General features: G+C 37.6%; 1 protein-coding gene across 7 annotated transcripts in view; it reads right to left on the reverse strand.

Annotated features, from left to right (window-relative positions):
- Positions 1 to 26,705, reverse strand: part of Mthfd2l (methylenetetrahydrofolate dehydrogenase (NADP+ dependent) 2 like) — a 129,230-nt gene extending 102,525 nt beyond the window's left edge. For 4 of the 7 annotated variants that reach the window (XM_074042003.1, XM_074042004.1, XM_074042007.1 and 1 more), the window contains exon 1: positions 26,332 to 26,608. In XM_074042003.1, coding sequence (XP_073898104.1) covers positions 26,332 to 26,441 — 110 coding nt within the window. In that variant the 5' untranslated portion in view covers positions 26,442 to 26,608. The other 3 variants (XR_012435764.1, XR_012435765.1, XM_074042005.1) reach the window with 3 other exon arrangements.
- Between the last annotated feature and the right edge of the window lie 664 nt (positions 26,706 to 27,369).

A 27,369-nucleotide genomic window follows, 5' to 3' on the forward strand; every position in this document is an offset into this window, starting at 1 on the left:
GAGAATTATAGGCCAATTTCCTTAATGAATATTGATACAAAAATCCTTAATAAAATAATGGCAAACCAAATCCAACAACACATCAGAAAGATCATACACCATGACCAAGTCGACTTCATCCCAGGGATGCAGGGATGGTTCAACATATGAAAATCTATAAATGTAATACAGCACATCAATAGAAGCAAAGACAAAAACCACTTGATCATCTCAATAGACGCAGAAAAAGCTTTCGATGAGATCCAACACCACATCGTGATAAAAGCTCTAAGAAAACTAGGAATAGAAGGAATGTATCTCAACATTATAAAGGCTATATATGACAAACCTATAGCCAACATCATACTTAATGGTGAAAAACTGAAACCATTCCCCCTAAAATCAGGAATGAGATAAGGATGCCCACTATCCCCACTCCCATTCAACATAGTACTGGAATTCCTAGCCAGAGCAATTAGGCAAGAAGAAGAAATAAGAGGAATACAAATAGGTAAAGAAATTGTCAAAATATCCTTATTTGCAGATGATATGATCCTATACCTTAGAGACCCAAAAAACTCCACCCCAAAACTCTTAGATACCATGAACAGCTACAGTAAGGTGGCAGGATACAAAATCAACCTACAAAAATCATTAGCTTTTCTATACACCAACAATGAACAAAATGAGAAGGAATATATGGAAACAATTCCATTCACAATAGCCCCCCCAAAAAATCAAATACCTAGGAGTAAATTTAACAAAAGATGTGAATGAACTCTACAAAGAGAATTACAAACTCCTGAAGAGAGAGATCAAGGAAGATTACAGAAGATGGAAAGATCTCCCATGCTTATGGATTGGTAGAATCAACATAGTAAAAATGGCTATACTACCTAAAGCAATCTACATGTTTAATGCAATCCCCATCAAAACCCCAATGACTTTCACCACAAATATAGAAAAATCTACTCTAAAGTTCAATTGGAAACAAAAGAGACCGCGAATAGCCAAGGCAATACTCAGCAAAAAAAAGGAATGCTGGAGGTATCACAATACCCGACTGCAAACTATATTACAAAGCAATAGCAATAAAAACAGCATGGTACTGGCATAAAAACAGACATGAAGACCAGTGGAACAGAACAGAAGATCCAGATATGAATCCACACAACTATACCCACCTCATTTTTCACAAAGGTGCCAAAAATATATGATGGAGAAAAGACAGCCTCCTCAATAAATGTTGCTGGGAAAAGTGGTTATCCATCTGCAAGAAACTGAAACTAGATCCATGTCTATCACCCTGTACTAGTATCAACTCAAAATGGATCAAGGACCTAAATATCAGACCTGAAACTCTGAAGTTACTAAAGGAAGGAGCAGGAAACACTCTGGAACAAATAGGTATAGGCAAGGACTTCCTCAATACAACCCCAGAAGCCCAGCAACTAAGAGAAAGAATGGAGAAATGGGACTTCATAAAATTAAAAAGCTTCTGCACAACAAAAGAAATGGTCTCTAAACTGAAGAGACCACCCACAGAGTGGGAGAAAATATTTGCCAGCTATACATCAGACAAGGGACTGAAAATCATAATATACAGGGAACTTACAAAACTAAACTCTCCTAAAATCAATGAACCAATTAAAAAATGGGCAACTGAACTTAATAGAACTTTCTCAAAAGAAGAAATTCAAATGGCCAAAAAAACACATGAAAAAATGCTCACCATCTCTAGCCATTAGGGAAATGCAAATCAAAACCACACTAAGACTCCACCTCACCCCTGTTAGAATAGCCATCATCAAAAACACCAACAAAAACATGTGTTGGTGAGGATGTGGGGAAAAAGGAACCCTAATCCTCTGCTGGTGGGAATGCAAGCTGATACACCACCCTGGAAAAAAATTTGGAGACTTCTTAAAAATCTAAACATAGACCTGCCATATGATCCAGCAATCCCACCCCTGGGAATATACCCAAAGAAATACAACACAGATTACTCCAGAGGCACCTGCACACCCATGTTTATTGCAATGCTATTCACAATAGCCAAGTTATGGAAACAGCCAAGATGCCCCACTATTGATGAATGGATCAAGAAAATGTGGTACTTGTACACAATGGAATTTTACTCAGCCATGAAGAAGAATGAAATCTGATCATTTGCAGGTAAATGGATGGAACTAGAGAACATCATTCTGAGTGAGGTCAGCCAAACTCAGAAGACCAAAAATCCTATGTTCTCCTGTATATGAGGACTTTAGATCTAGGGCAAATGCAGCAATGTGGTTGGACTTGGGTCACAAGATAAGGAGAGAGCACATTTCGGTGATACAGAAATAGGGAGAAAACCCAAAACATGAAAGCATTTGATGTCCCCACTCCAGAGGAGCTAATATAGAAGAAACCTTAAAGCAACAGAGGTTAACATGAGAAGGGGATCAGTAACCAGAGTAAAGATTAGTTAGAGATGAATCAACATGGGTCATAACACGTGTACATGAAAGCAATGCTAGGAATATTTCTGTATAGCTATCCTCAACTCAACTACCAAAAATGCTTTGTCTTCCTTATTAGGCTTGTGTCTTTTTTTCAACAAAACTAGTGATAAAGGCAGAACAAGACCTGCCTAGAACTGAGGGGAGATGGGGGAAGAGGGTGGGGGAGGGGGGAGAAAAGACCCAAACAATGTATGCACATGTGAATAAAAGAATAAAAAAAAAAAAAATACTTTGCTCAGAGCATTACTTCCTGGCAACATGTAAGTACTTAAGGCAAGGAGTGCCACACTTTGATAGATGGCATATATTGTCACTTCAAAAAGGAAAGGCACCAGTGGGGCATAGCATTTTTTCAGGTTCATACAATGTTCTTTTAAGAAGTGATTCCCAGATGTCATCTATGAATACATACATCAAAATTGCCTGGGAAGCTTGCTGAATTTGCAGATTCCCATATGCCACAACCACCCTGTGATTCAGAGTCTCTAGGGACAAAGTGTAGGCATCTGTCTGTTTAACAATTTACCACAAGTGATTCTTGTGCAGGACCATGCTTAAAAAACACTTCTTCAGTTTAAAACAAGTGTATCTTAGCAATCATAATTAATTTGTAATTAATTAACAGAGAAAATAAGATGGTTAGACAATAAAATTATGACTATAATTAGATACTATAAATAAACTATTTTTTATTCTCATTTTGCTTGCTCTTCATTAAGAATTTAATACATTTCAACACATGGAGGGTCGTGACAAAGTCAGTGTATTAGTCTTGATGTCCTATTTTTGTAGTAGATTTATTAAGAATAATTGACATATAATAAATTATACATATTAAAGTACATAATTTAAGTTTTAATACAGGCATAATCTTGGAAAACCATCACCATAATCAAGAAAATGAGCTCATCTTTCATCCCCAAATTTTCCAGGTGTCCCTTTGTAAATGTCACTGTTCCACCTGTTTCTACCAGACCCACCCTCCATCCCCAGGCAACCACTGACCTAGTTTGTCAATATATATTGGTTAAGAATTTTATTAAAGTAGAATTCATCTACTAGATACTCTTTATATACAGCTACTTTCTCTCTGCATACCTATTTTAAGATTCATTCAAGTTGTTGGTTATATCAATAGTTCACTTCTTTTTATATTGTTGAGGAGGAATTCATTGTGTGGATTTGTTTATCCATTCAGTGGTTAACAGCCATTTGGGTTGTTGCCAATTTTTAGTTGTGACAAAGTTGTTATAAACATTCATTTAAAAATATTGTATGTATATATGCTTCATTTCTCTTGAGCAAACCCCAAAATGTTGAATGGCTGAGTCATTTGGTGAACGTATATTTCAATTTGTAAAAAACTTATCAGACTGTTTTCCAAAATAGTTGTGCTATTTTATATACATATGAGTTCCAGTTGCTCCACATACTTGCCATCACTGATATGGTCAGTCTTCTGAACTTAGACCTTCTCCCGTATAGATGGAAGCATCTTGTCTTTAATTTATATTACCTTAATGAATACTAATGCTGAGCATCTTTTCACGTGCTTATTACCCACCTACTATATTCTTTGTTGAACTTAATCTTTCGCTCATTGTTCAATAGGCTACTTCCTTATTTTTGAGTTTTAAGATTATTTACTCTACACACAAGTCTTTAATCAGTTATGTGACTTGAAATATTTTTTCTATCACCCTGTGCTTTTCATTTCTAATCTCATGCCTATCCTTTGGAAGGCTATTTCTTAATTGGGGTATACTCCAACTTACCAGCTTTGCCTTTTACAAATTGCACTTTGAGTGTTATATGTAAGAAATCTTTGCCCTCAGTAAAGCTCATAGAGGTTTTCTCAGATGTTCCCTTCTAGAATTTTTATGGGTTCACTTTACACATTTGGTTCTACACTTCATTTCCAGTTTGATGAGATTTTCTGTCAGGATTGGCAATAGTCAAATGTTTTTCTGAATGTGTTGAGATGATCGTATGGGTTTTTGGTGTAAGTCTGTTAATATGGTGAATTGCAGAGGTTGGTTTTCAAATGACAAAACAATATTGCACTGCTGAGGTGGAAGATACTTGGTCACTATCTACCTATCCTTTCCAGATACTGTGTAGTTAAGTGTGATGGCACACATTTATAATCCCAGCATTCCAGAGGCTGAGACAGGAGGATCATGAGTTTGAGGTCAGCCTGGACTACATAGTGAAACACTGTCTCAAAATAAATAAATAAATAAAAACAACAAAAACCACCAAAAAATATACTGTGGATTCATCTAAAATTTGCTAAACATTTTCATTTGTGCATGAGAGGTATTTGTGTGTAGTTTTCTTGTAGTGTCTTGCTATCGTTTTGATATCAGAGTGATGATGGTCTCTAAGAATGTGTTAGAAAGTATTCCACTGTCTTCAAATTTCTGAAGAGTTTTTGCAGAATTGAAAGTATATATTTCCTAGTATGTTGGTGAAGCTTTTTTTCTAATGTTTAAAAGTACAAACTTAAATGATTTAGTATCAAGAACTATGCAGATTATCTATTATTTCTTGACTGAGTAATTATAGTTTGTATTTTTACATTCTAATAATTAGTATATAATTACTACTATACATTAAATCAGGTTAAAATGAAATACTCCGAATTGTGAGTTGGAGTTTTATATCTCAAGATAAAATAGCAACCTTTTTTCATTATTTACTATGAATTTCTAGTTCCTATGTTTTATGAACTCATTAAAGTAGCATTCTAATTCTAATATCAAGGACCTCAGATATTAGCAAATACTAAAGCTTGCAGATATTGCAACTTAATCTAGCATAATTCATTTCTAAGAGATAGTAAAGTGCTTTCCATAAATTAATTGGTGTCAGTGATTCTCAGGGTAGAACACTGTTATAGAAATAGGTTTATCTCCAATAAACTAGAATTCATTCTTTCAGTAAAGAACATATGCTTACATTTTTCACATATAAAACCACCTAGTCTCTGTCTTGTGTCTTATAATATACAGTGGCAATGCTACTGTTGATGCTAGTATTAATTGATTCTCTGCTAAACACAATAATTTGTCAATAAACTACTATGAAACTGGAAATCACTGAACATAATTAAGGCTAACTAACTATAGCCTAAACACAACAAAGCTGTGTTACCCTGATCTTGTCAGAGATGACAGTGGCATGAACTGATTTCTGGCTTCCAAAGGGACAAACTGCATGCACCCTACAGGTTGGGGTCTGTGAGGAAGGCAGGGCTAACTTCATATTATCGCACTAAGGCTCTAAGTCAGCTTGCTTATTATAGCTGACATGATATAGCCTAGCAGTATTTGTAGGAAAATTAGGAATTGGGGTTCTGAGTATCTAGAGTACCAACTGGTCCTTTCCACTGACTGTCAATGCCCAGAGCCCACTCTGTGAGAAAAACAATGAAAATGGGAATGTAGCAACCTGAAACACTAGTGGAGACCCAGTGAGAACATGCATCAGTCTAGGTACTGGAAGAATTAGTGAATACAGATTATCTGGCTCAGAGTCAAATGTACAAACAAATGAGATTTTTCAAGACATATGCGGTCAAAAAACTAAAAAGCTTAAATATCAGCAACTACTCAAATGTCCAGCCACAGAATACCAGCTCCCAAGGGAACTGCTGCCTCAAATCTTGTTCTGCTTTAATCCATTTTCCACACTGCAACCAGGCTGATTTTTCCAAATTTAATTTTCATTTCTCGGGTTGAAACTCCTCATTATATATTCATTATTTATTCATTTAAGAAATACATTCTAGGAAAGTCTTCCACATGTCAGGGACCATTTTAGCTACTGGGAATATAAAAATAGTGCACTAAACAAATTACCGATTTTCATGGAAACTATATTCAAATCAAAGAAGACATAAGCAAATTAAAAATATATATATTTAATATAAAGTGATATAAAGAGAAAAAGCACAAATCTTGGGACCAGAATGATTTTATAGTGGTGGGGTAAAGTGTCACTTCTATGGTAAATCAGGTGGCATTTCAGCAAAATAAAAGAAATGAGAACGTAAGTAGTGTGATGTCTGAGGAAAAAGAATTCTAGGGAAAAGGAAGTGCATAGCAAGTACAAAGACCTTCGGGCAGGAGTGTGCTGGCATGTTGGAGGAACAGCAAGGAGAGAATTGCCACAATAGGAGGAACAAGTGCAGCAAATGTTGGAAAGTCAGAAAAGCAGTGGGACATCAGATCATACAACATCCTGTATACCTTTGAAAGGAGATCGGCTCTCATTATGAGTGAGATAGGCAACCCTTTGTAGAGTCTAAGAAAGGTGACATGACCTGACTTTCATTTTCAAAATGTATTTGGGGAGATGGAGGTAGAAGTATCACAATCTGAGGCTGGTCAGGGCGAAAGCAGTCTGAAATCAAAAGAATTGGGATGTGGCTCAAGTGGAAGAGCAATTGCCCAGTATGCACAAGGTCCTGAGTTCAATCCCCAGTAATACCAATAATTAATTAATTAAATATCTGGTGAAAATATAGAGGACAGATTTTATGGGAGCAAGGAAGAGATAGCAGCTGAGATGCCAGTGAAAGGCATCTCAGCTGCAAATATTTTCTCCCATCCTGTATGTTTTGTCTTCACTATTGTTTCCTTTGTCATATATGAATTTACTTCATGCATATCCATTTCTCTACTTTTGCCTTTAATGCCTATGCTTTTGTTATTGCCCAGATCAATATAAAAAGAGTTTTAACCCATGTTTTCTTCTTGGAGTTTTGTAATTTCAGGTCTTGTGTATAAGTTTTTAATCCATTTTGAGATGATTTTGTAGGTGGTATCGGATGAGTCTAATATCATCCTTCTACATATCGATACTCAGGTTTCCCAAAAGTACTTACCAATGAGACTAACCTTTCTCTGTTATATTCTTTCTCTGTACTTGCCACCTTTGTCAAAGTTCAATTGACTGTAAATGCATTTGTTCATCTATTCTCTTCCATTGATCCATATGCCTGATTTAATGCCAGCATTGTGCAGTTTTCATTACTATAAGTTAGGATCATATTTGAGATGAGTTAGTGTGATGTCTTCATCTTTGTTCTTCATGTCCAAGACTGCTGTGGCTATTCAGTCTTTCGTGGTTCTATGTAAATTTAAGGGATTTTTATCTATTTCTGTGAAAACTGCCTTTTAAATTTTGATAGAACTTGCATCTGTAGATAACTTACAGGTATTATGGACATTTTAATATTATTAACTCTTCCAATCCATAAGCAAAGGATACCTTATGGTTATGTCATTTTTAATTTCTCTCATCAATGTTTTATAGTTTTCAATGTACAGATCTTTCATCTCAATTAAATCTAGTCCTAAGAATTTCAATTTTATGCTGTTATAAATGCAAATGTTTTCTTTCTTTCCTTTTTGGGTAGTTCATTGTATACAGAAATGCTTTGTCTGCTCCTTCTGAGACTTACATAATTGGTATATTGTTCACTTGAAGGTATTCCTGTGTCCCAGAGGCTTTGTTCACTCATTTTCATTCTTTTTTTGTTTGCTTTTCTGATTGGGTAAATTCAAATGACCTGTCTTTTAGTTCATTGATTCTTTCTTCTGCTTGATCAAGATGTTGAAGATTTCTATGGATTTATTTATTCTTTCATTATGTCAGTAGCTCTAGAATTTGTTTGCTCATTTGGTTTTTTTTTAGCGGCTTCAATCTCTTTGTACAAGCTGTAATTTTGTGTATTGTTTCCTTGATTTCATTTAGTTTTATTTCATGTGTGCTCTCTTGTATCTCACTGAGCTTCTTTAAGATCTTGAAATTTTTTAGGCAGTTTGTAGCTCTCCATTTCTTTATGGACAGCTATTGGTATTTTGTTTCTTTGCTAGTAGCATACTTCCCTGATTATTTGTGATGTTTGTGGCTTTGCAATGGTGATTGAGCATTTGAAGTAGGCACCTATTCCAGTTTCTACACACTGGCTTCAGCCAGGAAACCCTTTACCAGTCAACCCATGTAGAGATTCTAGATGGGTCCACGGTCAGGCTTGCTGTCAGTCCTCAGGCAAGTAACAGGCACCTGGGTCACTAAGCAGAAAGACTCAATAACAAGGTCCACAGGAGCTAGTCTGTTGCCTGGGTCCCTGGGGGCAAACCTAAAGCTCTGGTTGACAGGAGACCCTGGCTTCAGGCTCCAGGTCCCATTGGGATGGGTCTTTCAACTCAGCCTTCTGCAGAAGGCCTGGAGCATGGATCTATAGAGGCAGATGCAGAGCCTGAGCCACAGAGAAAGGCTTAAAGCCTACATCCATTGGGGTCATCTGGCATGGGGACAGGCTTTGAGCATGATTCCTTGGGGATACAGCTTGGCCCTAGTATGGATTTCTTCCTGAATCCATGGAGATTGGCTAGTGCTGGTGTCTACTGGCTAACCCTAGTGACCAGGCCGCAGGGAATAGCTGGAGCTTTTATCTTCAAAGATTCATCCGAATTCTGAAATTGTGAGTACCCGCCTGATGCTTGAGTCTGTGGGAGTCTGTAGTTGAGGCCCACAGATGCTGGCCTGGCATTGGGGTAGAGCTGGACGCTGGATCTACTGTTGCTGCTCTGAAGATTGACTGCAGAGGTCAGCCTGACACTGGAAAAGACCTGATGCTTGGGGGAAAGGGATTCAGCCTGGTACTGGAGCCAGTCGGGAACCCAAGGTAGATCTGGAGCCTGCAGCCATGTGCTAACATAGAGACCAAGGCAGGCCCAGAGACTGAGTTTACTGGGGCTTAAAGTGAGGGGTTGAAGAAGTTGATTTAGCACCAGGTTTTACTGGGGATGGACATGATGCTGGAGTCAACAAAAAAGCTGAGTGCTCCTTTCACTCCTCTCCTGCCATGAAAAGGGTACCTTCTCCATTCTGTGATACTGGAGTGTGGGAGATGGGTGATTATGCAGGTAATGTGAAGCTGTGTACTTCTTACCCTCTTCAGTGCATCTTTTCATATTTCTATACTACATTGTTGTGTTTTAATCTCTCATCTGGATTCCTTGGCTCTTACAAAGGTATGTTTGTGTGTGTGGAAAGTTTTTTAAATCCATTCTATGAGAAAAGAAGTATTGAAAGTCCTATTCTTCTATCTTGCTGATGTCTCCTCCTTATGCATTCTGAACACTAATTTTATACTGGTTCTGAGTGGCAAATGTCACCAATATGTAAGCTGTCTTTTCACTTATTCAATTGTTACTTTTGAAGGAAAGTTCTCAATTCTAACATGAAACTCAACCATCTTTGCCTCTAGAGTTTGCACTTTTTCTGTCTTTAGAAACCTTGCACTGTCTACAACTGTCATAGAACACAAGACTCACAATTGAGAGGACTGGCTAAAGAGTTGTCAGGAACTTCTTGAGACACTGTATACTAGATGAAAACCTCAGTGTTCTACTGCACCTGTAATGCGGCTCTGAAAGAACTCCACTTAAGAACCCCTAATGTAGGCCTCCTTTACACCCAAAGCTGGAATCCCCTCTCGTATACTGATAGAGGATCATGTATTTTCAATATGAAGAATCCTATAGTGCATAAATGGGCTCAAAATTGGCCATGGAACACATCCTATCTATAACTGTGTGCAAATAAGTTATAATGTTCTATGAACTGAACAAAATTAACAGATATGGAACACATCAGCCCAGTTACTATAACTAAATTAAAAGGTTATGGTGATAAAAATTATGCTTAATACAAAAAATTTTATCATAACAAAATGTGCTATTATCTCTTTGTTGCCTCTACCAGAATTTAGAAATGATAGTATTTGAAGAATTATTTTATAAATCAGCCTAAAAGGCTCACAGTTGTTGCATGTTTTTAAAAAAATCTGCTGGAAAGGAATGGACAAAAAAAAGGCACAGGTAGTTTCATATTTGAAGCTTTTAGTGAATTGCAATCAGTGAAACCAAAGCTTACAAACAGAAACTTACTACTCCTTCAAAAGCAAGGGAAGGCTGGGCACTGGTGGCTCAAGTCTGTAATACTAGCCATTTGGGAGGCTGAGATAGGGAAGGATTGTGGTTGAAGGAGAGTCCAGGCTAAAAGTTCATAAGGCCCCATCTCAACCAATAACTGGATGCAATGGCAAGCACCGACATTCCAAGCTATGCAACAGGCAGGAATGATGGCAGTTCCAGGCCAGCCTGGGCAAAAAGTTTGCAAGACCCCATTTCAGTGAAAAAATGCTGGGTGTGGCAGTGTGTGCCTGTTATCACAATGGCAGGAAGATTAAAATAGGAGGATCACAGTCCAGGCTGGCCTGGGTGAAAAGGAGACCCTATTTCCAAAATAACCAGAGCACAAAGGGCTGCAGGTGTGGCTTAAGTGGTAGAGCACCTGCCAAGCAAGCAGGAAGCCTTCAGTTCAAATCCCAGTACCAACAAAAAAATAAAATAAAATAAAGAACGAAGACCTGAAATGATAGCTCAATACACAAGAAATTTTGAAATTCTACTGTTGTGAGTTTAACGGTGTTCCCCACATCCAAAATATATGTTTAACTCCTAAACTTTGGTACCTATGAATGTAACCTTGTTTGAAAATAAGGTTTTGCATATGAAGTTAAAATAGAAGATAACAAACTGGAGTACAGCCTTATTCTAATATGACTGTTGTCCCTCAGGAAAACACAGACAGACACACCGAGAATAAAATATGAAAATCCAGAGGGAAGACAGCCAGATGACAGACGCAAGACTGGAGTTACACACCTGCAAACAGAGGAATACAAAGTTGCTGGCAATAACTAGAAGCTAGGAAAAAAAGCATGATCCTGCAGATAGTTAACTGCAGACTTCTAGCTTCCAGAAGTGTAAGGATACATTCCTATATTTTAAGCCACCTACTCTGTGGTACTTTGCTTATAGCACATTTGGTAAATGTACCCACCTGTCCATTACTCTCCCCCTATCTGTAGGGGATATGTTCCAAGACTAGGATTAGATGCCTGAGTCCACAAACGGTACTGAACCCTGTATGTTACTTGAACACAAGTACTGCAATACCATAACAAGTGATCTTATCACTCAGAGGCTATTAAGTAATAAATGAGCGGGTGGCATATGCAGCATGGATTTATGGCTTGCTTTTTTTTTTTTTTTAGCGGTATTAGGGTTTGAACTCAGGGCTTCATGTTTGCTAGGCAGGCACTTTACCATTTGAGCCAATCTACCTGCTCTGCAGCATGGATATATGGACAAAGAGATAACTCACTTGCTGCATGACATGAAGTCAAGATTTCATCACACTGCTCACAACAGCATGCAATTTAAAACTTATAAATTGCTCATTTCTGGAATTTTCCATTTAATTTTCAGGTAACTAAAAGCATGGAAAGTGAAACTGTGGATCAAGGGAGACTACTTCAATCCAATTTTAAATGTTCCAGTTTCTGGTAGAATCTTGATTGAGCTCATATTTTTCACTGAATAAATTTATATTTCATAATAAAAAAGAATATAGTTAAAGAAAACTTACAACTTTACTAGATTTAAATATGGCAAATATTCCTAAAATCATACATGGAAGGCAGCTATGCTCACCACTATACCACCAACACCTAAAGTCATACATGGAACAAATAATTTAATGACTTTTATTCTAAGTATCTGTTGAAGAAAGGCACTCAAAAAGGAGACGCAATGGCAGTATCAGTAAATACGTGTAGACTAAAATGTCTTGACATTTCAGTATAAAATGTTCTCAGCTTAGCAGGTGCTCTAAGATTTGTAGAGAAAGTACTTCTAAAACTAAAATTATTACTATTTTCAAAACACCCCAGAAAGTTGCAAATTTTAATAAAATTGCAGGGGATTTAATTTTAAAATTAAGCATAAGCTCCTATTAACAATTTTTCAGAAAATCATCAGTATCAAAGTATTAAAAGAAGATAGGGCTTAAAAACTAATTCATGTTTTTCAATATATACAAAGAATAATTACATGCTGAATATATTAAAAATTAATATTGACAAAATAAATAAAAAAATTTAACTGTTGTAATGTATAAGGACATAAATTATCTTTTAAAATGTTACTTTTGAAGATAGTTTTGAATAGAAACTTCTATAAATCCACTGATATGTTTCTTTTCTTTTTGGTAGTCTGGGGTTTGAACTCAGGGCTTCACACTTGCTAGGTAGACACTCCACTTGAGCCAGCCTCCCACCTCTTTTGCTCTGGTTATTTTGGAAATACATTTTCACTTTTTGTCCAGGCTTGCCTGGACCATAATTCTCCTGATCTCAGTTTTCCACATAAATAGAGAAGACAACTATGCATTACTGTCCTGCTATTGGTTCAGATGGGATCTTACGAACATTTTGCCCCCTCTTCTAGGGCTGACCTCAAACTGCAATCCTCCGCTATTTCAGCCTTCCAAGTAGCTGGGATTACAGGAATGAGCCACCAGTTCCTGGCCCACTAATATGCTTCTAAGCCAATAAATACTCTGACTGTGTAATTTTTGTTATTTTAATGTCCCTTTTTACCCTCAGAAATGTACCGATTTGATGAAAAAATTATGTAGTCGCCCTGTCATTAGTGCACATTAAAAGCGTCTTTAACACGACCACTTAGATATTGTTCACACAACATACCTGTCATTGCTTGCATAGGCATTGTTTCCAGAAAGGGCAGAAATACCATGACCAATTCCCAAGGAAGGATACCTTCACTTCTCCCTGTTGTGGAGCTAGCCACTAAATGGGGATTTGTTAGGAAACAAACAATCATAGCAGTGGTGAGGGATAGGAACTATTAGGGTAGCACTTTTTAGTAAAAGTTGCTCACCTGAAGCCAGAAGTCCTTAGTGCCAGCCCTAGTCCACTATTAGCAGCCATAATAAAGTAAGGCAAGTCATTTAAATGCTCTCAAGACATGCAACCTCTTCATCTGCAGGGTGGGAACACTGTTAACCATGCATAAGGGATTTGACTATAAGCTGACTGACTAGTTTGCAAAACTGGCACCCTCTTCTACTTTCTATTGAATAACCAGTGAAGACATACTCAGACACTCTGAAGCAATATGAAAACAGAAAGTCATCAGCATTTAAGTCTGTTTCTATGGGCTTATTAACCTGTACTTTCAAGAAATAAGCTATAGCCTTCCTAATCAATGGTTACAAGGATTAAATGAAGTGTTTAATAAAGCAAAGTAGTAAGTACAAAATATAATCACTTCCTAGCTATCAACATATTCTTCCACAAAACAATAAAATGCCAATAAATAAAACTTAGTCAAGCTGGAGGTTGGCTCAAGTGGTGGAGTGCAATTGGAAGCCCTGAGTTCAAGGCCCAATACTTCGGGCAGAGTACTTAGTCAAGATCAACACTGTATTTAAGTTGTTCATTTGTAAAGTCCTACATCCTTGTTTCTATTTCATTTTAATTAAAGCATGAATGAATGGTTTCAGGATCTACAATGCCTAATAATCATTAGCAGGTCAAAGTTCTCTACAAGTTCTAGTATGTTTTAACCACTATGCTGTTAGGCATAACTTGGATATTTTGAGCTTGAATGAATAATGGAGGGAGTCAGGGCAAGATCACATAGGAAATAAAGCTACTAACATAGAGAACCTTTTGAGGTATTCGGGGGGTGGATTTTAGGGGGCTGTTTTGTTTGTTTGGCAGAACTGGGGTTTGAACTCAGGGCTTCACATTTGCAAAGCTGGTGCTCTAGCACTTGAGCCATACCTCCAGTCCATTCTGCTCTGGTTATTTTAGAGATGGGATCTCACAAACTCTTTGCTTGAACTGGCCTTGAATCATGATTCTCCTAATCTCAGCCTTCCAAGTAGCTAGGATTACAGGCATGAGCCATGGGCATCTGGCTTGGGTATGTTTTTAAAAAACAATATGTCTATGATCTTTAAAAAAAATCATTTCACACCTTAAGTACTCACATCTTGAAATAATTTTACCAAAAGTCATACATTTGTAAATCAGTTAAAAAATAAAGCAAGGTCTTTTCACTGTATGATTCATTTCAATATTCAATTATGCAGCTTAAGTCAAGACCCTCATGTATAAATTAGAACGTCAGAATCTGTGTTTTCACAAACTGACTTTCCCAGAAAGAATCTTAGGTTTTAAGCTTTGTGCCATGAAAATCCCTGATTGATCTCCAGAAGCCTATGAATACATTCTTATAACCATTGTTCCAAATGCTGTAAGATTACAAGGGAAGCCAGTTTTATTGACATGATCATATGCTTTTTAAAGCATCAAATAATGGGATCTACTGGTAAGTCTAATACAATCATAATACCAAAATAGTGATATATATTGTGTTATCAGCATCAGGGGTGACATTAAAATATCTGTGCTTTTTACTGGCAATCTTACAAGTGCTGATAGTATTACTGTGACTTGTTGCCAGCATTTACAATGGAAACACCACTGAATTTATCAGATATTAAGACTTCCCATCTAAGGGGGTATTGATCCATCTAAGAGGGTACAGATCCACTAAAGTCTATCCATGAGCACCTATGTTAAGAATGTCACGTAACAGGAATCTGAAAAAAATACTTTTTTAAGATTTATAATTTGGGGCTGGCAGAGTGGCTCAAGCAGTAAAAGTGCCTGCCTTGCCAGCCTAAGTCCCTGAGTTCAAATCCCAGTGTCGCCAAGGGAAAAAAAATGCAAAATTAGCCATCTTTATTCACAAAATCTCTACAAACTTAACTGTCTTCATAAAGAGAAAAAAGCAACAATAAGTCAACACCCATAAATTGCTTGGAGTGGAGTCCTGTATAGGACTATATAGGTTCAAACTTTGCCTTAACTGTTTATTTACTATGTTAACTTAGTAAAAAGTTTTTAAATTTCTCCAACTCTCAATTTCCCAATCTGTTAATTGTGAATGGCAATAATACCAACTTGTTTCAGTATGTGAAAATTCTCAACAAAGTACTCAACATTGACCAAAGGCTCTTTAAATATTAGTAAGAATTTTCAACAATGCAAGTGGATTACTTAAAGGCAAGATGACATCTATTGCAAAGTTTAAAACAGCAAAGAAAAAAGGGAAAGAAGGATAGGACACTGATTTTAACATATATATACATACACACATGCACACATACATATGCCCTCTTTCGAGAATTACGAATCTCTGGATAGCCTATTAGTTCAAGGCACACTCTTTAACGAGAATAGTCATAGAAAGCTACTTAGCGTTCAGGTCATTAAGTGAACAAACCTGGTTGGTAGATGTTGACAAAAACATGACCTGAATTTGACACTAAATCATTTAACATTTTCCAAAAACTAGATATTAAAAACTAGCAAGGCAGTTAAGTTACAGAAATTGATTTATGCAATATGACACTCACATGAAATGTTAATAAAAACAACTCAAAAGATGATTCTGATGTAATACTAAGTAAAACAGCTGTTAAGTCTTGGATATATCCAGCCCCAAGATCTTCTTTGACACTTCTGCAAATACTCCATTCTGACCAAGAAGTTTTCCACCTTGCAGGTAACAAAATACTATGTTGGGTGAAAATTGTACTTAATAGAAAATCTCATGAGTTACTAATTATTCCTTCAACTTATTTCCCTTATTTCCAGTATAAATTTCATCCAAGTTTCTATCTCTTTAAAGTTTTGTTAACAACTTCTCATCTCTAAACATAAGTATTTTAAAGACCTTCATTGAGCTCCATGTGATTCCCTGAAAGAGTATGTGGCCATTAAAAAATTACCTGGAATCATAGGTTTAAGCAGGTGCAGTGTCACCTCCCCCAGTGTGCTTGGAAAGGGGAAAGCTTGTAGCAGAGGCTCCTGCACAGGAGAACTCTAAGTAAACAAAGCCTGCAGAGCCAGGTGAGTGCTACGCTCACCCTGATATCTGCATAAATAATACTTCTAGCAACAGCAGGCTGACAGCAGCGGGCAGGCAAGCCACAGCAGCAGATACCATTCACAGAACTGTCTCCAGACTTTTTTTTTTTTTTCCTCTCTCCCTACCTTTGATGAGAAAACAACCTAACTACTCCTGCATGCTGAAAAACTTACTGAAACTGTATTGCATTTGAACTTGGGACACTTTGTGGGTTTTTTTTTGTGTGTGTGTGTGTGTGTGTGTGCAGTTTTGTTCTACTTTATATGTCCCCTTTGATGAGACAACTACAGAACAACATCTAAGGCACCATCTCCAGGAATGGAGACTGAGACGGACACCAAAATTATTAAGACTGAAACTTCATTGCATTTGAACTTGGAGGGTTTTTTTTAATTGTTTTTATTTTTTATTTTCTATTTTTCATTTTGTTTTATTTTATTTTTGTATATATATTACTTTCATTTACTTATTTTTTATTTTTATTATCTTTATTCTTTTTATTTTTTATTTTCAATCCTCTCTCTGTCTAAGGCCTGTTCAGCTTACTGTACATTAGTACACTAATGCTCCCTGTTTATACCTTTGAAACTTTCTTGTTTTGTTTTTGCCTACCTGTCTGTTTTTCCCTTTACTTTAACTTCTTGCTTTCCATCTCCTCTCACCCTTCCATTCTAAATATTACCATTGTTATTATTACAAGCTAGAAAATACTTAATTGCACACAGTACAAGGACAGTAACAACACCAAGGAAAATGATGGGAAGACAGAAAAAAAGGGGAAACAAGTTTCCCCACAGCAAAAAATTAGTACAGGAACCAGAGGGAAATGAAGATCCAGACTCCAACAAAAAATTAGTACAGGAACCAGAGGGAAATGAAGATCCAGACTCCAACAAAATGAAGATAAACTATGCCAAAGAACCCAATGAAGCCCACAAGAATAATTTAAAAGAAGACATACTACAGGTACTCAAGGAGAATTTTAGAGATGATACTGGATATGGTCAACCAAAATGTACAGGAGACACTCAAGTAATTCCAAGACAACAAAAATAGAGAATTTGAAAGAGCAAAAGAAGAAATAAAGGAAACCATAGAAGCACTGTACAAACACCAAAGTGAAACGGAGAGCACGATTAATAAAGACATAAATGAACTCAGGATGAAAATAGACAACATTAAAGAGGAAACCACCCAGGATATGGAAAACCTCAGAAAAAAGAATGAAACAGAACTGCAAAACAAAACGGAAGGCCAATCCAGCACCATAGAACAAACAGAAGACAGAATCTCAGAACTTGAAGATGAAATGGTAATTAAAGGAAAAACTGAAGAACTATTAATTAAACAACTGAAGACCTGTAAAAAGAAAATGCAAGAACTCACCGACTCCATCAAAAGATCAAACATGTGTATCATGGGCATCGAAGAAGGAGAAGAGGTGCAAGCGAAGGGAATGTGTAATATATTCAACAAAATAATAACAAAATTTCCCAAATCTAGAGAAAGATATTCCTATACAGATGCAAGAGGCCTCCAGGACACCAAACAGACCAGATCAAAACAGAACTACCACATGACATATCATCATTAAAACAACAAGTTCAGAAACTAGGGAAAGAATATTGAAGGCTGTAAGAGAGAAAAAAACAGTAACATACAAAGGTAAACCCATCAAAATCACAGCAGACTTCTCAACAGAAACATTAAAAGAAGAGCATGGGGTGAGATCTTCCGGGCACTGAATGAAAATAACTTCAACCCTAGGATACTCTACCCAGCAAAACTATCATTCAAAATAGATGGAGCTAATAAATATTATTATTTATTAGCAGAAACTAAAACAATATGTGACCACAAAGCCACCAACACAAAAGATTCTTCAAGGAATTCTGCACACAGAAAGTGAAACCCGACTTAACCATGAAAAGACAGGCAGCACCAAACCACAGGAAAAGAAAAAGCAAGACAGTAGACAGTAACCTCAACTTAGGTACACACAATCAAACCTTCAAACAACTAAGACAACTAAATTACAGGAATCACCACATACCTATCAGTACTAACACTTAATGTTACCATCAAAAGGCACTGCTTTATGAAATGGATTAAAAAGGAAGATCCAACAATTTGTTGCTTACAGGAGACCCATCTCACCGACAGAAATAAGCATAGGCTTAGGATGAAAGGCTGGAAGAAGATTTACCAAGCCAATGGCCCCCGAAAACAGGCAGGAGTAGCTTATCATGAAAGACTTTTATTGCTCTATCTATTTGAGATAAAGAAGGACATTCTATACTAATAAAAGGGGAAATAGACCAAAAGGAAATAATAATCATCAATCTGTATGCACCCAATGTCAAAGCACCCAATTTCATTAAACATACCCTGAAAGACCTAAAAGCATATATTAACGCCAACACAGTGGTTTTGGGAGACTTTAATACCCCATTATAATCAACAGATAGGTCATCTAAACAAAAAATCAATAAAGATATCCAAGATCTAAAATATACAATAGATCAAATGGACCTACTTGATGTCTACAGAACATTTCATCCAACTTCTACACAATATACATTCTTCTCAGCAGCCCATGGAACCGTCTCCAAAATAGATCATATCCTAGGGCACAAAGCAAGCCTCAGCAAATATAAGAAAATAGAAATTATACTGTGCATACTATCTGATCACAATGCAGTAAAACTAGAACTCAACAACAAAAGTAAAGACAAAAAACATGCAAACAGCTGGAAACTAAATAATTCATTACTTAATGAAGAATGGATCATCGATGAAATAAAAGAGGAAATTGAAAAGTTCCTGGAAGTCAATGAAAATGAAAACACAACCTACTGGAACCTATGGGACACAGCAAAGGCAGTCCTGAGAGGAAAGTTTATAGCCATGACTGCATATATTAAAAAGACTGAAAGATCCCAAATCAATGACCTAATGATACATCTCAAACTCCTAGAAAAACAGAACAAGCAAATCCAAAAACAAATAGAAGGAGAGAAATAATAAAAATAAGAGCTGAAATCAACGAACTAGAAACGAAAAAACCATACAATGAATTAACGAAACAAAAAGTTGGTTCTTTGAAAAAATAAACAAGATCAATAGACCCCTAGCAAACCTGACTAAAATGAGGAGAGAAAAAACCCAAATTAGTAGAATCAGGAATGCAAAAGGGGAGATAACAACAAACACCATCAAAGTCCAGGAAATCATCAGAGACTACTTCAAGAACCTATATTCAAATAAATTTGAAAATCTTAACGAAATGGACAGATTTCTAGTTCATCCAAAACTGAACCAAGAAGAAATTAATCACTTGAATAGATCTATAACACAAAATGAAATTGAAGCAGCAATCAAGAGTCTCCCCAAAAAGAAAAGTCCAGGACCTGATGGATTCTCTGCTGAATTCTATCAGACCTTTAAAGAAGAACTGATACCAACCCTCCTTAAACTGTTCCACGAAATAGAAAGGGAAGGAAAACTGCCAAACACCTTTTATGAAGCCAGTATTACACTTATCCCAAAACCAGGCAAAGACACCTCCAAAAAGGAGAACTATAGGCCAATCTCCTTAATGAACATTGATGCAAAAATCCTCAACAAAATAAAAGCAAACTGAATTCAACAACACATAAAAAAGATTACTCACCACGACCAAGTAGGTATCATCCCAGGTATGCAGGGGTGCTTCAACATATGAAAATCAATAAACGTAATAAACCACATTAACAGAAGGAAAGACAAAAACCACTTGATCATCTCAATAGATACAAAAAAAGCCTTTGATAAGATCCAACACCATTTCATGATAAAAGCTCCAAGAAAACTAGGAATAGAAGGAAAGTACCTCAACATTATAAAAGCTATATATGACAAACCTACAGTCAACATTATACTTAACGGAGAAAAACTGAAACCATTCCCTCTAAAATCAGGAACCAGACAAGGATGCCCACTATCTCAACTCCTATTCAACACAGTACTGGAATTCCTAGCCACAGCAATTAGGCAAGAAGAAGGGATAAAAGGAATACAAATAGGTAAAGAAACTGTCAAAATATCCCTATTTGCAGATGACATGATCCTATACCTTAAAGACCCAAAAAACTCTACTCAGAAGCTTCTAGACATCATCAATAGCTACAGCAAGGTAGCAGGATATAAAATCAACATAGAAAAATCATTAGCATTTCTATACACTAATAATGAAAAAACTGAGAAAGAATATATGAAAACAATTCCATTTACAATAGCCTCAAAAAAAAATCAAATACCTAGGTGTAAACCTAACAAAAGATGTGAATGAGCTCTGCAAGGAAAACTGTAAACTTCTGAGGAAAGAGACTGAGGAAGACTATAGAAAGTGGAGAGATCTCCCATGCTCATGGATTGGTAGAATCAACATAGTAAAAATGTCGATACTCCCAAAAGTAATCTACATGTTTAATGCAATTCCCATCAAAATTCCAATGACATTCATTAAAGAGATCGAAAAATCTACGGTGAAATTTATAGGAAACACAAGAGGCCACGAATAGCCAAGGCAATACTCAGTCAAAAGAACAATGCTGGAGGTATCACGATACCTGACTTCAAACTATATTACAAAGCAATAATGATAAAAACAGCATGGTACTGGCACAAAAACAGACTAGTGGAACAGAATAGAGGACCCAGACATGAAGCCAAACAACTATAACCAACTTGTCTTTGACAAAGGAGCTAAAAATATACAATGGAGAAATAGCAGCCTCTTCAACAAAAACTGCTGGGAAAACTGGTTAGCAGTCTGCAAAAAACTGAAACTAGATCCATGTATATCACCCTATACCAAGATTAACTCAAAATGGATCAAGGATCTTAATATCAGACCACAAACTCTAAAGTTGATACAGGAAAGAGTAGGAAATACTCTGGAGTTAGTAGGTATAGGTAAGAACTTTCTCAACGGAACCCCAGCAGCACAGCAACTAAGAGATAGCATAGATAAATGGGACCTCATAAAACTAAAAAGCTTCTGTTCATCAAAAGAAATGGTCTCTAAACTGAAGAGAATACCCACAGAGTGGGAGAAAATATTTGCCAGCTACACATCAGACAAAGGACTGATAACCAGAATACATAGGGAACTTAAAAAACTAAATTCTCCCAAAACTAATGAACCAATAAAGAAATGGGCAAGTGAACTAAACAGAACTTTCTCAAAAGAAGAAATTCAAATGGCCAAAAAACACATGAAAAAATGCTCACCATCTCTAGCAATAAAGGAAATGCAATTTAAAACCACACTAAGATTCCACCTCACCCCTGTTAGAATAGCCATCATTAGCAACACCAGGATTCGGGGAAAAGGAACCCTCTTACACTGTTGGTGGAAATGTAAACTAGTACAACCACTCTGGAAAAAAATTTGGAGGCTACTTAAGAGCTAAACATTGATCTACCATTTGATCCAGCAATACCACTCTTGGAGATATACCCAAAAGACTGTGACACAGGTTACTCCAGAGGCACCTGCACATCCATGTTTATTGCGGCACTATTCACAATAGCCAAGTTATGGAAACAGCCAAGATGCCCCAGCACTGACGAATGGATTAAGAAAATGTGGTATCTATACACAATGGAATTCTATGCAGCCATAAAGAAGAACGAAATGTTATCATTTGCCGGTAAATGGATGGAATTTGAGAACATCATTCTGAGTGAGGTTAGCCTGGCCCAAAAGACCAAAAATCGTATGTTCTCCCTCATATGCGGACATTAGATCAAGGGCAAACACAACAAGGGGATTGGACTTTGAGCACATGATAAAAACGAGAGCACACAAGGGAGGGGTGAGGATAGGTAAGACACCTAAAAAATTAGCTAGCATTTGTTGCCCTTAACGCAGAGAAACTAAAAGCAGATACCTTAAAAGCAACTGAGGCCAATAGGAAAAGGGACCAGGAACTAGAGAAAAGGTTAGATTAAAAAGAATTAACCTAGAAGGTAACACACACGCACAGGAAATTAATGTGAGTCAACTCCCTGTATAGCTATCCTTATCTCAACCAGCAAAAACACTTGTTCCTTCCTATTATTGCTTATACTCTCTCTACAACAAAATTAGAAATAAGGGCAAAATATTGAGGTACTGGGGGGAGTGGGAGGGGGTGGAGTGGGTGGTAAGGGAGGGGGTGGGGGCAGGGGGGAGAAATGACCCAAGCCTTGTATGCACATATGAATAATAAAACAATTTAAAAAAAAGACCTTCATTGAGCTCCATGTGATTCCCTGAAAGAGTATGTGGCCATTAAAAAATTACCTGGAATCATAGGGTTTTTTTCTTGGGGAATAGGAGGGGTTGCTTTGTTTATTTAGTTTTGGATTTTGGAGACAGAGCCTTACTGTGTAGCCCAGGCTGTCCTGGACCTCGCAATCTCCCTGCATCTGCTTCTGCAGTGCTGTGACTGTAGGCCTGTACCTCCACACCTGGCTCACCCCACCCCTTACGATTTTTGTTATCCTATCAGAATATTGACATGAAAGGACAATATAACCTCAAAGCAATTGAAAAACAAAGATTAGGGTCATCAAAGAAATTTCTAAATTATTACTAAGAACACAACTAGCAACATCTGAAATAAATATCAGTCCCTTTTTTTCATCTACTGATTCATATTAATTAGCAAACTTGATTTTGGAGATAATACATTAGAATACACTACCTCTGAACAACTGGGACATAGCTCAAGTGATAATACTAAAACATGAGATGCCAAACAGTGCAAGACTTAGTTTCTAAATTTAAGATGTAGCTAGATAGCTACTGAATCTCACTTTAATGGACTAGGAAAAACTCAGTAAGATACTAAAACCACATCATCCTCTTTGCCAACAAAACAATGTAATTTTGAGGAATTGCCTTTGCTAGACTTTAGGTCTAACTCTAACTTAGATGAAATCAGTCTATAGAAAGTCAGCTTTTGTAATGTGGTCTGAATTGGAGCCTGGGTCCTGGGTCCTACGAGCTTCACATGAGGATAAAGGATCCTCAAATCAAATGATAACTCTAGTAGAGACAGAAACATAGAGTAAGTGCTGGAGGGGAGACTATGTAGACTTTAGCAGTGGTATTGCTTAAATGTGTCTTTGTTAAATTATTAAATTACCCACTCAATAAGACTTGAATAAAATTTAAACAACATAAACTACTATCTTTTACTACTTTCAATAAAGAAGATTTTTAAAAAATGCTGGTCTAGCTGCAAAAATAACAAAGTCATTGGCAGTGAGACAAAAAGAAAGGTGAAGTGACCAAAAAGCTGTGGGCTGGTCTCAAAATTTTACAGATGCTAAAAGAATAATAGCATTTGTAAGAACAGAAAAAATAATGATTTAAGAAATTATAGAATAGCAGTATAAACACACAACAAACATGGGATTTCCATTTAGCTATTAAAAATAAGTAGTTAGTTCAGATAGAATGACCTAAAGCAGGATTTGAGGAAGTACCTGTGATGTAGGATATCTATCTGCACATCTGCTCTGAGCTTAGCATTAATGTGCGAGGTTTGTAAAATCCCTGCCCAAGTGGGGTAGGTGGCTGTCAGGCTCCTTACACTGAAAAGCACTAACCCAAAACTCATGTGATATTTATAACCCAAGGCTATTCTGATTTGTTAAAACTACTCACACAGGACAGCAAAGTAGGAAATCTAATCACCAAAAAATGTTTTTAACCATTTTCCTATGTAGGAAGTTTATTTCAAGAAATAAGAACCTTCAACAAATAGAAGGGCTTATTTATTTGACATTAATTAATTTCCCTTAATTAATAGGGGAATGCATGCATAAGCAGGAAAAAAAAACTCACTACAAATTTTTGAGGGAAAAAAAATCACTGAAAGATAAATGTTAAATGATATCTTAAGACTGTAATTTCTACCTTCAATCAAATATTATTTCTGGAAATTCTACTTATTTAAAAACCACTTCTCAATTTAAAAAGTACTTAATATGTTCCACTACTGTTGGTGTCTAATTGGAAAGAAATATGAAAAATATCTAAAATATTTTTCCACTTAAGACTCCAGATAGCTCAGAACCTTGTGATGTATCTACTAATTAAAAAACAAAACCTCAGTATCACTGCAGAATGAGTTCATCAAACTCAAAGATAGTCCTTAATAAGCATAATTACTAAGGTTCAAATTTCATGTCAACAGGAACTGATGTTAAATTTAAATAACATTCACTATGAGGAACAGGACAGCTATATGTCACTGTATATTTTTAAAAAGATGGGGACAAGTGGGGAGGTAGACAGTGGCGACCTCTGGAAGATGGAATCTCTTCTCTCTGCTGGTCCTAGAAGAGAAAAGAGACACCAATAAGCATCAACACACTGTCGGAATTCCTCCCCACCCGACAGCCACCAGTCTATAGGTGTTTCTCAGTCTCACAGCCAACCTCACTCAGATATGGCATTCAGTTCCAAGAGAATGTCAAAAACACCTCCTTATTGATTGGTGCTGTCTTTAAAAAATAAAACTATCAAAAATTATTTCCTTTTATATAGTTATAATCTGCATCGAACAGGATGGAATGCAGCCATACTGAAAGTACTACCTTTTATTATCTTTATGCAAAATACCTTTCCAAAATCATTACACTCAACTATCTTAAATTATAAACAGGCCATTAAATTTTTTTTTTTTTTGTGGTGCTGGCCTCATGCCATCCCTAAATATAATTTAAAAGATCTAAATCTTCCATGAGTGGCCGAGTACATACTTGGGTGTGTGAAGCAACCGCTGCAACCAAATATTTGGATTGTGACTGCCGGGTGTAACTTCTATTCAAAGGACACAGGCGATGGAGAGGGGGAGATTGAGAGCTGTGACATCAAGCTGGTGGAGGGAAAGTAGATAACTTGTACAATTTGAAAAAGATTATTCTCACTCTGGAAAGAAGTGCTGTACAATTGCAACTCAAAAAATAATGACCTAAATACATAATTTAGAGTGACAATACCAGATAATTCCCTTGATTTAGAATACAAATAGAATTCTACAGAATCTGCTTTTCTTGGGGAGCAGAGCTAGCTGGTAATTCCAAACCAAGCATCACATTCTCACAGACACCCCTACAGCTTGCACGACCAGAACTCTGCATGGCTGTTATTTTCACACATGTCCTCACTCAGAGCTACTCCTGCAAACCAGCTCCAAAGTAACTCCTATAGGAAATAACTTCACATTAGTGACTCAAGACGAGGACCCAAATGTATACAATGGGGAGCTGATTTAAATTAACTAAACAGGATCTGTGTTTGCACATTGTTGATTCTTTCTCCAATGTACTGTGCTAGGTTCTGGGGCCACACAATCTGGGGCCACCTAAAACAGCGGCGAAAGCGCGTTAGTGACTGGAAGCCTTCCAAGTTTTAAAACAGAGGCTCATGTGGGCTCATTGAGCTGGGCCAAGGGAATACATTTTGCTTTTTAGGTTGAATTTTCCAATAATCACAAGTAAGGTCAATGAGTTCGGGCATCAGGATGCATTTTGTGTACTGGCCAGTAACCAAATCCAAGTTAAGATCAGTAATTGCCCTCAACAAAACCGTAAGCAGAAATTCAGAAACTACAGTAGCAGGATGCCATTAGATTTGCAATGCCTTCTCTTTCACCAGTCACAACAAAAGCCAAGCCCCAAGCAAGGGTTGCGAGGCCGACCGAGTTTCCACGCACCTTGCCCGAGTGTCACTCGCCGCCACGCTGCAGCGTTCCGGGCGCCAGCCAGGGCGGGGCGTCCACGATCCCGAGCGGCGGTGGCCGCAGGCCGCGCGCAAGGCCGAGTTCACGGCCACGGCCGGGCTCGCCCCGCCCCTGCCCCGCCGGCCGCCCGCGCCCCCCGCCCCGCGGCGACGCCCGCAGCGCTCCTACCTCGCACCGCTGCTCCGAAAGCCCCGGAGCGCACGCCCGGCCGCGCCCGGGGACAACGCGGGGCCCAGGCTGCCGCCGAGCAGCGAAAGACCGCGGGCGCGCACCGCCATGGCCGCGGACACCGGCTTCCGGACCGGGGCCGCCCCCTGCCGCTCGCGTCCCCACCGCGGGAGCCCGGCTCCGCCCCCTCCCGGCCCGGAGGAGTGAGCGAGCGAGCGAGCAAGCGAGCGAGTCACCGCAGCCAAGTGCGGGGCGCCGCGAGGGGCAGGGGGAGGGACCCTACCAAAACGGAAGACTTCAGGCAGCTGCATCCCACTCTTCTTCCCCACCCCCCAGCCAGACTTCCTGCCCCACGGTCTCCATGGTTACATGACTCTGACTTAGAGCTGGAAAGCTGTAACAGGTCTTCCCACTTCCTTTGTGCGACCTCGGGATACCTTAAGAGGAAATCTCTGGACAGGAAGAAACAAAGATTTTAGTGTGCCGAGAAGTACCTCTTTAAACAAGGTCTAGACCTTACGATCGCAATAGCTTCACCGTATCATTTCCACTTTTGGAAGATGGATGTCTTTTTCCCTGAGCCCATGATCAAGTTGACAATCTAGGAGCTCTGCATTATGCAGCGCACAATTTTAGAAACTAAAATAACAGACTGTCCATTCATTGTGCAAATTAAGACAGACAATAAGAGTCACAGAGCAAATCAACTGCAAAATTAACAGAAAATAATATTTCATTAAAAAACAGGCACAGCTGTGAAGAGCGTGGTATATGCAGTGCAAAAAGACAACTCAGGGAGAAGACTGAAAGAAAATATTTGTAAACTATTTCTGATGAAGAATTTCAACCCAAAACATACAAAGAACTTTCAAAACTCAACAGCACCGACTACAAGAAACAAGTCAGTTGAAAATTTACAAAAGGTCCAAAAGGATTTCTACTAAGGAAAATATACAGATGTTAAATAAAGTATTCCAGGAAGTAAAGAATATTTAGCATCACCTATCATTAAGAAAATATATCTTAAAACAACAATGA

This window comes from Castor canadensis, chromosome 9 (genome assembly GCF_047511655.1).
Source record: "Castor canadensis chromosome 9, mCasCan1.hap1v2, whole genome shotgun sequence".
Classification (NCBI taxonomy): domain Eukaryota; kingdom Metazoa; phylum Chordata; class Mammalia; order Rodentia; family Castoridae; genus Castor; species Castor canadensis.